General features: G+C 43.1%; 1 protein-coding gene across 2 annotated transcripts in view; it reads left to right on the forward strand.

The window, feature by feature from the left end:
* The window catches only part of LOC147639708 (protein ABCI12, chloroplastic-like), a 38,057-nt gene extending 31,661 nt beyond the window's left edge, over positions 1-6,396 (forward strand). Inside the window, exons 2-7 of one of the 2 annotated variants that reach the window (XM_086773048.1) lie at positions 2,604-2,720; positions 2,834-3,070; positions 3,171-3,335; positions 3,427-3,502; positions 4,789-4,853; positions 5,821-6,396. In XM_086773048.1, coding sequence (XP_086629174.1) covers positions 2,604-2,720; positions 2,834-3,070; positions 3,171-3,335; positions 3,427-3,502; positions 4,789-4,853; positions 5,821-5,970 — 810 coding nt within the window. In that variant the 3' untranslated portion in view covers positions 5,971-6,396. The remainder of the gene's footprint in view (positions 1-2,603; positions 2,721-2,833; positions 3,071-3,170; positions 3,336-3,426; positions 3,503-4,788; positions 4,854-5,820) is intronic. The other variant, XM_086773057.1, reaches the window with a different exon arrangement.
* The last annotated feature ends 4,766 nt before the right edge of the window (positions 6,397-11,162 follow it).

An 11,162-nucleotide genomic window follows, 5' to 3' on the forward strand; every position in this document is an offset into this window, starting at 1 on the left:
AGTCAGAGCGCATTGGCAGTTGCGCGGAACCCAGTGTTCCATGCTCGTACGAAGCACATTGAGGTGCACTACCATTATGTCAGGGAGAGACTCTCTGCAGGAGAGATCAGTTTGGCTTATGTGCCAACACAGGATAACCTTGCAGACCTTTTCACAAAGGCTCTGCCTCGTGAGAAGTTCGAAGCTTTTCGCAAAGCTTTGGGCTTACTCCCTTTTGTGGATTCGTCCACATAGCTAGACACTTCCCTATACATGAGTGCTAGCTCTTGTTCACCGCATCACTCCAGGGGGGATTTGTTACCATATTATAGTAGTGATGTGTGTGAACACACTTAGGACCGCCGGGGCACTTTTTCCCTCACTAGGAGGTTTTTTCCCCCGTGCATTGTATATACGCCCATTATCTTCTAGGGCTTGTAATCTTTCCTTTTTGGCACTCATAATACACTACTGTGTTGTGCTCAAGCTTCCTCATCTTCTTGAAGTTGTGTGTGCATTCCTGCAACCCTAATTCCAACAGATTTGCATCATGTTGAAGACTTGTCTGAAGAGTGCATCACTGTCTTTACCACCTCTCTTTTATTGAAGTCGGTTACAGTGGTATCAGAGCTGAGCTTGCTCTCTTTCTCAAGGAAGCACGATCTTTGGTGGTGTGCTTTTGCGAAGATGTCTTCATCCAAACCTCCTCCTTCATCTGCGGAAGTTATGCCAATCGATCTTGAGAAGAAGAAAGAAGAAGAAGACACGATCTATGTCAACGATTGCTTCTATCAGATGCAAGATTGTCTTGACAATCCAGATCTGGCTCAACACTCGTGTCCGGAAGATGTTAAGCACTTAATTTGCTTCAAAAGTTGAAGGCTTCGAATTCGAAGGAATCAAATCCTCTATCGAGCCTCTCTCTCCCGCAAGTTCCTATGGTTATGCCATCGACTCCTCTGAATTCTTCTAATCCCGTTCCAACTATCCCCATGCGTCTTCTGGGATTTCAAGGCGGTGTTCTTACTCCTCCCCGTGCTCCGAGTAATAGTTTTGCTACCCCGCCGGGGATCATTGTGCCGACTCATGCTGGCACGTCGATGCCAATGGATCCTTATGGTATGTTGGGAGGACCCTTTTCAAAAATGGCCTCACCCATGATTGGTGCTCCACCTGGTGCTATGCCGATGGGGATGCCTCCTTGTGCTATGCATGGTATGCAACCTAGAACATCAATGCTGGGCATGTATCTGATGTTGCCTTATGGTGTGCCGCTTGCTTATATGGGAAATCCTCCTTATGGTGCTCTTCCTCCAACAGAAGCTCCTAAACCCTTCAAAGATGGGGGAAGCACAGTGAAGTTTGAGACCTTCAAGCCAATGAGGTGGTAGTTCAAGCAGTAACGTGTTTGCCTAGGACCGAGAGGTCTTGGGTTCAAACCCTTCTTGGACCCCTCGGTGGCATCTTCCTCCATGCCCTCCAAAGTCTCATTGTCAACGTAGTTCGTGTTCTGACCCCTTCCCTCCAGGAGGACTCCTGTGTAGCCACTCCGCTCTCTGTGGTCGAGTGCAGCCGTCGCTCTCTCCTGAGGGCCGTGTGGATGGACTTCGTAGCTCTTGTCACCAGCTTGGCTGGGACGATGAGCGATTTGTAACATTAACTAATAGTAGGTTTTCTCTCCCAGAAAAAAAGAAAAGTTTCAGACCTTCAATGGGTCTAAGGATCACCGTAAAGCTTTATCTTTCCTACAGCAGCAAACGCCATGGCTATGTACTCTTTTTGGCGCCCTTCCTCAACCTACGTAAGAGACTAACTTATGGCAGCCAGAGCTCTCCTTTTATAGGTTTCTAAAGCATTTACCCTACTCACCTCTAAGTTTTTGGACAAATCAATCATTGCCAACTCACATTTAGTTTATGACGATCCAATTTGGGCTTCGCTTAAAGTACCTGCAAAATGTACAAATTAACATGAGTAACTAACGTGCACATGTTGCACATACCTGGCTAAAGTAGCCGGACTCCAGTGTAACTTTACCCATGCCTACTACTTACTTTTGCCTACATGATGACCTCATTGGAAGCCCGCATACGCGTAACAACCGCCGGATATAGTCAGTACAACATCGCCTTGCAAAGAGGGTTATGCATCCTAACTAATGGAATACTCCAGGCGTGCAGGTCCTCTGAAAAGGCTCACAAAAGTGCCGGAAATAATCCCCTAAGCTTGACTACTTCTACTATCCTTGGCTAGCAGTATGTCCACGGGACTTAAAGACAATGTGCACGTGACAGCTGAAAGGTGGTAAACCTCACTGCTTATGCATTCTACAACGTTGCTTGCCAAGAAGAAAAACGAGAAGGGGAGTGGTCATCCTCAAGCTGCAGGACACCATGATGCAGCTGTGGCAAAAGTTTGGGCACGTGAGAAGGAAAGGCTGGCGAGGGTCCTGGTCCTGTCCCTACTTTAGTTGGAGCAAAAACTGTGAAATACACCTATCATTGAAATTTTTGTGGTCCTGTCGCTGCTCTGGTTGGAGCAGTAGCTATTGAATTTTTTAAGTTTGCAGTTACGGTTATGCCTTATTTTTGACTCTCTCTTCTGGCTTTTTGTACTGGCTGCAGGCATGGCTTTTGGCCCTGGTGTTTCTGCCATCTCGATCCCACATGTCAGTTCGTTTGGGACTTGTGGCTTTTCTGACAATTATCACTGTCTCATTTCTTCCTCGCAGAACGTGGCAAGTATGCTTGGGCACTATCCCTTAGAAAAGAGACCTGAAAATAGTTCCTAGTATTTTGCAGCTATCAAATTTATCGTTCTGTAGCTCCTGTATGACACTTTCTTGTTCCCACAGGATCAATTGGGACGGATGGCGTTTTTTTCTGGTCTACTGCTGCTAATGGTCTCTTTGGGAACTGATGGTGTTCCTCCACTTGTCCAGACTAGGACACCTCCTCCAGCAATGTCTGGGCTTCCTGCCCTTCCAACAAGCTTTACAGGCTATAAATATATATTATGGAAGCTTGGCCCTTTTCAATTAACCAGGAAAGGGTTAGCATTGGGTTTCACTGCTGCATGCCTATCCTTTACTGTGAGTTCACAGCCTCTTTTGGTTTTTGTAAATGTTGAGGCTCCTTCAATTTTCTCTCTGAAGGGAAGAATGCGTGATACGATGACATGATCTTGCACAGGTGCTACAAAGTGCAAGTTTGTGCCTCTCCACAACAATGCCCGAACATTTAGCAGAGGGCATACGATGGTATTTGCGCCCATTAATTTACTTGAAGGCCCCTGTGGATGAAATTGTCCTCACGCTTCTCCTTTCACTTCGCTTTGTTGGTCTGGTCTTTGATGAGGTTTGTTTGTCCTGGAAGACACACCTTTTTTGGTTGAGATAGATGGCTGGAATCAAATAGCATCAAGATATCTTTTGGAAAAAATTTTCAGGTCCGAAATGTAGCTCTAGGAATAGTAGCTCGTGGAGTGCAGTGGACAAAGTTGACGCCATTAGAAACTGCAGAAGGTATGTGAATTTTGTGAAATTTTGGACGTTTTAAGGTTGTTATGCAAGGTACCTTCAAGAATCTGTGCGCGTAAATGGTTAGCGAATCTATTTTCTATATAGATGTATAAATTTAGAAATTTGGGGCGAATCTTTTGGATTTCTATATAGAATGGTAGTACTCAATGTATTTTTGGTGAATTTTTATTAATAATTCTCAAAAAACTATAAATGTTGGGCAATTTTTTTAGAAAAAATGAATTTTTAAAATAGCCAAACAATCTTGGAGACCCTTGAAAAATAGCCTTTTGGCTATAAATAGCCCCTAAAATTTTCCCTGTTGTTATGGTATCTTAAATGAACAAGAAAGTAAATTAGATACAGCACAGTCACCTCGCAAGCTCAAAGCTTGCTTTGAGTGTTTGGGCTTCTGGATAGTTTGCCTTTGTATACTAATTTCTTCAACCGTTGAGGTTTCTATCAGGGCCAACTTATAATCCATTATACCTTGATCTATGTAAGAATTCTGGGTGTTTGTATCAAACGCTTTTTGATTAGCCTTAAAAGAACGAGACATGGTAAGAGCACACAGAGGAGTAAAACAGTGGACTTGAAGAAAAAATAACTGCTCAGTGTCTGGGAGAACATGGAAGAGTAGTGGTCACTACTTCCTTTACACTCATGTGTGGGCTACCTGTTAAACTGGAAGAACGTCATGAACAACTCATAAAATCAACTGCCAAGGTGCAGAAACGGAAAATATTGGTGTTTCTAACGTGTTAAGCCCACTGAGTAGACAAGCCGTTTTCCCAGTTATCAGACAGAAAAAGTTTCTGACAAATTCCCACTTTGCGGATTACGACAACAGCATGAGTTTCTGCAGGGGAGGCACCATGTACCTAGCTAGGTGCGTTGGACTGCCGGCCCCGGGTAGCTAGGTACACGGTGCCGCCTCTTCAGAAGCTCATGATGTTGAATACTATAGGGGAAAACAAAGGGAAAGGGGCCCCTTTCCCACAAGGGAAAATGTCCAAAAGTTCTTGTGAACATCTTGATTTCTTACGTCCAGAAATTGGCTTATTAGATTGGTGAGGTCTATTCACTTCATTAGTTGTATTTTTCAAGCTTACATTTGATGCTTATTAGGGGGGGTGGGTGTGATTTGAGGGTGATAAGAAGCATGTTATCTTTTGCTGGCTCTTTCTGTGATTCACTCGAGATGGCATTGTTTGGTGTATTACCCAATATGTGATTAAATTTTTTTTTTTGGACTATCATTAATGGACTTGGATGTGTCTGATCTGCAGTGTTTTTTATGTTCCTTGGGCGTGTTTTCAAGAATCTCTTCAGTCACTCGGAGCAAATAGCACAGGTCTGTTCAAGTTGATGCTTGCTGCCAGATGTCTATGTGTGGACACTTAATTGAGGGCGGGTTGGTGAATTTGTGCATGCGTGTGAGTGAGTGAGTGAGTGAGTGAGTGAGTGAGTGAGTGAGTGTGTGTGTGTGTGTGTGTGTGTGTCAAGTTGATACTTGCTGTCAGATGTCTATGCATGGACACTTATCTGAGGACGGGTTGGTGGATTGGGGTGGTTTTGTGCATGCATGTGCACGCATGAGTGAGTGAGTGAGTGCACGTGAGTGAGTGAGTGAGTGTGCGTGTGCATGCGTGCGTGTACACACTATGTATTTGTGTGTATAGCATTTAGAAGTATAATTTGATAGCCACATTGACATGAGCCCGCAATGACCATGTATAGTTGTAGCTTTTGATGAATTGCTTTTATGTAAAAGTTTTGTGTTTTTGCTGCATCTACACATTCCCACAGGTGATAAATGCTTGAATGTGTATTGAAGGTCACCTGTTGGGACCTTTTTTTTGGCGACTTGTGAAGTAAGTCAACTGACATCGTAAAGTTGGTATAGTGGTAAAGTGTTGTGCTCACAATGGAAAGGTTGTGGGTTCAAGTCCCCTCTAGCCTCGTCGGGAGGGACACCTATGCTCCTTGGGGTGTTCGCAGTGGTTGTGGCTCTTGCCCTTTCCCCAGGAGTACTCCTCTGAAGTAACTCGGCCTGTCCCCCGCAAGGCTACTGTCATGGCGGGCTCTTGCCCGAGTATCATAGGTGCGTAGATCTGTGTGGCTCTTGCCCGAATGGATCTAGTGCCTGCAATTGGCCAATATTTGGTATTTGGGCGTGTCTGTGATGGTTATGGGGAAGGACCCACACTCTCGGAAAAAAAGTCAACTGACATGGGCCTGCTAACAAATCATGTGAAGTTCTAGTTTATTAAGGTCTCTATCAAAGTGTAATTCTTGATCACGTCTTGGAACATATGCAGGCTATGGTTGTTCGAGGGTTTCGAGGAGATCCCACAGCTCACAAAGTCTACGTAACGAAATTCTCGTTGAAGCTGCAAGATTATCTCACGATTTTGGGCTTGGCAGCTGTAATCGGGCTGGGCGTGCTCTCTGAAGTCATGTTGTGCTGATACAGAAATGATAGGCTCAGAAAGTTAACACCACTATACTTCACATTCGGACTCATCGGACTCTCCTCTTTGAGGATACAAATCCCGCTAGAGGTGGGTCTGTGAGTGCTGGCTCTGTTCAAAGCTTCTTTTGAGGTGTCAGACAAGAACAAGGAGCTGGAAGAGACCCTGAGGATAGCTACCAGAAATGTGTAGGGCATTCAGGAGTCAGGTGCAAAGCCTGCACCTTCCTGGTGAGACTATAGATGCTGTGTTGAGACGAAGCCATCATTCATAACTTGTTGACAAAATTGTGGATGGGACATATTCTGCCTGTTGACATGCCACAAACTGGCGCTGTGCCTTACGGACCAGATGCCGCACTGCATCACACTAGGTCCATCCAAACAACTGTGAAAAAACATAATACACGCCAATTTGTTAACACTTCAAAGTGAGTTTTTGTTTGAGAGGATTTTTTGCTGCCGGTGTGTTGTTGCCTGCATGCTGTTGAATATGAATGCCTGCGTGTCGTTATCTTGAAGTGCCATGCCTATGCTGATAGTCATTATAAAGTTCCACCTCCTTCTCTGAACAATGAATTGAAGCTAAGAAGCATCTGATAACTGCCAATGGGAAGGTTTGATCCAGAAGTTTTGTCCTTTGACAATACATTGAGATTAAAAAGCATAATTCTCTCTCTGCTGGATGATTCATGGTAGTTGGATTTCTAACAGCATTACCAGTGAAAGTCGGTTATGTGACCCCAACAAGTCGGATCTTGCACCTGCCAAGACCCATCAAATGCTCTACTTACGTGCCTGCGGACTTTGCTATCCAACCCTCTCATGAAGTGCAGATAGTCATACATCAAGGGAAAGATCCCTTTCTTTGTTGTCTCTAAATCGGGTTGGCCCTTGCACCTATTGGCCATTGAAAACAGAGTTGCTCTCTTCCCTCTGCAAAGAAGGTATTTTCTTTGTGAAATTTTTCCCGTCATCCTCAATTCAATCGGCAACGGATTTCCAATCGACATAAAGTTAAAGTAAGGCAAACCTTTCTGCACACTGTGGGGCACTTTGTGTTTGTCTCTCTCTCTTAGGGGAGGCAGAGGAGGATGAGTTTGATTGCTCTCTCTGTCTCTGTCTCTGTCTCTGTCTCTGTCTCTCCTCTCTCTCTCTCTCTCTCTCTCTCTCTCTCTCTCTCTCACACACACACACACACACACACACACACACACACACACAGAGAACTCATGCTAGGAGGCTCGGCAACAAAATATTAGAATGAAAGATTTAAATAAATAATGCAACCTCGGTGGCATTATTCATTAAAACCCACGTAAGTGTGAATAGAGCACCTGAATTATGTCTGTGAATCTACCAATTTGATTAAGTGATGAAGCAATCTGTGAGGTTTATGTTTATGGTTTAATGAAGAAACCCATGTGAGGCTCCTTTTGGAAAGTAAATCGTCGAGGGAATGACAAACATATATTGTTCTCTCACAAGGAAAATGTGTTGGATATCAATGCTCCACCCCTTCTCACAAGGAAAATGTGTTGGATACCAATGCTCCACCCCTAGGTAACTAGGTAGGTATCAGCGAACTAGCTAGAGATGATTCTGGAGAGAGTTGGCACATAGCCATGTAAGTTACATGCATGTACACTCGGTCATTGCATACCTACGTAAAAGAGCAGTCTTGGAGTATTCTTTATTTCCCCACGTATCAAGCATATCCCCTAGAATATTTTGCCACCACAAATAGGTCTTTTCGCTTTCTCTGTAACGTTTCAGCCCTTGTACTTCGACATACAACCTTCGTTCTCTAATGTTTCCATTTGTATTGTCGAAGCTTTTGATCGAAGCACATGGCTGGGAAGAGATTGCTATCCATTATATTTAAATAGCGTAATCCGAAATTTTTAGATTCTCCATATTGTATGTGTTTGTCTCGTGTACAAAGATCTTATCTTGTGCTAATTGTAATTCTTTCAATCGGCATGTGGCAGTGCTTGCATTTAGGTAATGAGGGGCTACCTGCATGCAAAGATCCAAAGCCCATCATCTCTCTTCCTTAGTCGCAAGCAAGCCCATTCTCTCTCTCTCTCTCTCTCTCTCTCTCTCTCTCTCTCTTAGTGGCGAGCAATCAAGCCCTTTCTCTCTCACACACCCCTGCAAATCTCACACCACACACATCAAGCATTACACACATACATACCTACAAACTTGAAATATAACACACACACACATTGTGATCATGGATGGGAGACAAAAGGACAATGTTGCTCTCATCTTCTTTGCACCCATCTTGGTTGTGGCATATTGTGTTTACGTTTCATTGGTAGACTCCAGCTGACGAAACATACCATAACCAAGACTTGAAAAATACAAGAGGGGAGGACTTTCGTGTTCACCACACATTTGTAGAGAGAATAGAATACCAACTCTAGGTTTCCTAGATCCATATATAAACCAGCTTGCCCGCATGTCCACACTGGCATGCCCTTTGACCGCGCAGGCTATTTCTCACCCTAAGCCCTAGTGCCTCTACACTGACGCATCCCTCAGTATGCACATTTTGGTAGAGACTAGATAGCACTCTGAGCATGAGCTTCATATACTATAATTTATAACGTTACCGCCCTCGAAAGAGCTTTTATCCTAAAAAACGAAGTTTGAAAAGATCCAAGTAAGTGTGTGCAAATGCTCCCAAGATGAGGCTTCCTCCGACAATCAATCCTTCTACTTCAACTAAGCAATCACAATCAATCCTATTCCAAGCTTGCCAATTTTAGAAACCTAACTCCTCTCTGGCTCATGTGGAGGAGGGGACAACAACACTTTCTTCTTAACTAGGTATTGTGAATGGTCACAATACCTCGGATAAAGTTTAGAACACTTTCCTATCCTATGTTTTAGATTTCTCTAAAGTATTCAAGTATTCTTGGTCACCAACCTCAAAGGTGACTCATCTACAGTGGCAATCATCTGCATAAGCCTTAGCATGATCTTATGCACTCTTGATACCATCTCATGCAAAACCATCATATCCTATATATCGTGCAAGAAATTCTTCATGGACTGTATCTTCTCCCTCTCTAACCCTATGGCTAAAGGAGCTTAGGATGATACCTAGACATCAATATTAATGGTGTAAATCTTGTGAGTTGTTAGCGGAGTGTTTGGAGTTATTGCAAGCAAGCTCCAAGTGGGATAGATTCTTTTCCCAATTGGATTGTTTCTTATTCACATATGCACATAGCATATCCTCTAAAAGCCAGTTAACTCTCTGTGTCTACCCCCATCACTCTATGGATGATTAGTAGTACTCATATTGTTGTTCTATCAACCTTTTAAAGACTGGTCTCCTAAAGTGACTATCAATGTCTTATTCCTATCAATGTCTCACACTTATGGAATTTAGGTACTTACACTTGCATGTCTTGAGTTTGCCCATGCCAATATAGCTACCTTTTAACTAGTTGCATAGGTCTTTTGTATCCTTGGATGCCTTGCATTAGGGGTGTCGTGACTTTGTTTTAATAAATGGGCCTTAAAATCACCACCCATCGTAAGGTACACACACTCTACCCTTGTAGAGTATATAACCCTTGTCAATGGCGTTGTGAATAAAGTCACATGTTGGCTCACACTCCACTCCCATTGCATGTGTCATGTCAATGATGGGGAGAATGGCATGAAGGTGTGGTAAACAATTTTTCAAGATGAGTTGTACTCCATAAAGATGCTTGCAGTCGCTTGACCAATCTGGGCAATCACAGTATGCCGAGATTGGATGCTCACATTGGTGTGAAATTGAGGTACTCAAGATCTTAAAGAGCATTGCTGGTTCATCAATGATCTGAAGAGTGGGGATGAGTCAGCTTCATACCATTGATGTATACACTCTCCACCTCCTAGCCTAGCTGTCTATGACTTGTCGGGTTACCATAAATGTTGTATCGTCTAGGGAAAGAAAATCATATGCAAGGGAAAGAAACTTGGTTACTCAGATAAACCCAGACATAGATAATCCAAGGCACCAAAATAAACCCAGGCATAGTAGTCATCTTTACTTGTTTCCTGCTTTTGCATGAAAAACTCTAGTGTTTTTCCCCCCATCCATGTGCCTGTTCTTGAGTCACCCACAAGAGCATGTAAAAGGTCCAAGGCTGACCTATTGATGATCTGTGCATCCAAGAGAAGATACTTAACATACTACCAAAGTATATCAACCTGGTTTGTTGTGTCCACATTGCCATGTGGAAAAAGACGACCAAATTTCAGCCACATACATCGCCAAATGCACGTCTTGCTACACTACCCATTGCTAATGTAATGCATGACGTGGTTGTGCGCGTTTACTCTTGGATGAGTAGCTCATACATACACTCAAACTCTACCTTAGTGGCTCTTATCTACATCTAATTGTATTTTATTGCCCTTGCTTACCTTGCACTTGATGGCATGTATATATGATGAAGGGAAAGAGAAAGAGAAGGATCTTGATTATGAGCATGAAGCTGTGGAATGAAGTGAAGAGGATGACAAAGACGATGATGATGATCACTCGGAATCCGATGAGGATTCCAGTTAGCCACCTCTTCATTGATATATTTTTTGTATATATGGCCAAAGGACCGACACTCCATGAAATAAAATAAAATTTGGGCTCTCCATTAGGTAGCCTTCGGCGGACATCTTTTGGGCCTTGTAAGGATTCCTAATTTTTAGAGATTAAGGCTAATTTTGAGCATTCTTAAGGAGACAAGGGCAATAAAGAGGCCTACTTGGATCCTATAGTTTGCTCTTTCTAGCCTATAATTTTAGGGTCTAAAGTAGTCATTTTATCTCTCTTGTAGCAAGCACTTTCCACATCACTAAGCTCGTAAAGGGGGCCCAAAATAGTGATTTTTTTTCATTTTGCTAGGTTTTTGGCTTTGAAAATTTTCAACCTCCCTTTCCCCCCAAAACCTCCTCTATCTCCTTAAATGTGACATCTTTTCTCCCTCATTTATTATCTCCACTTCCCCCACCAAATCACCCTCATTAAACTAGAAGCATATAGCACATGTACAAAACAATTGCAAATTGAGAAAGTGAAGGTTTCTTACCAGAAAAGGCTTGTAGAGGGGTCATCTATTTTAGTGTTGTTGTGCAGCTTTGACTCAAGATGTACACAATAATGTTTATAGCTTTAGCCCAAAA

Source organism: Cibotium barometz, chromosome 3, assembly GCF_041138505.1.
Source record: "Cibotium barometz isolate CiBa-2024 chromosome 3, ASM4113850v1, whole genome shotgun sequence".
NCBI classification, from domain to species: domain Eukaryota; kingdom Viridiplantae; phylum Streptophyta; class Polypodiopsida; order Cyatheales; family Cibotiaceae; genus Cibotium; species Cibotium barometz.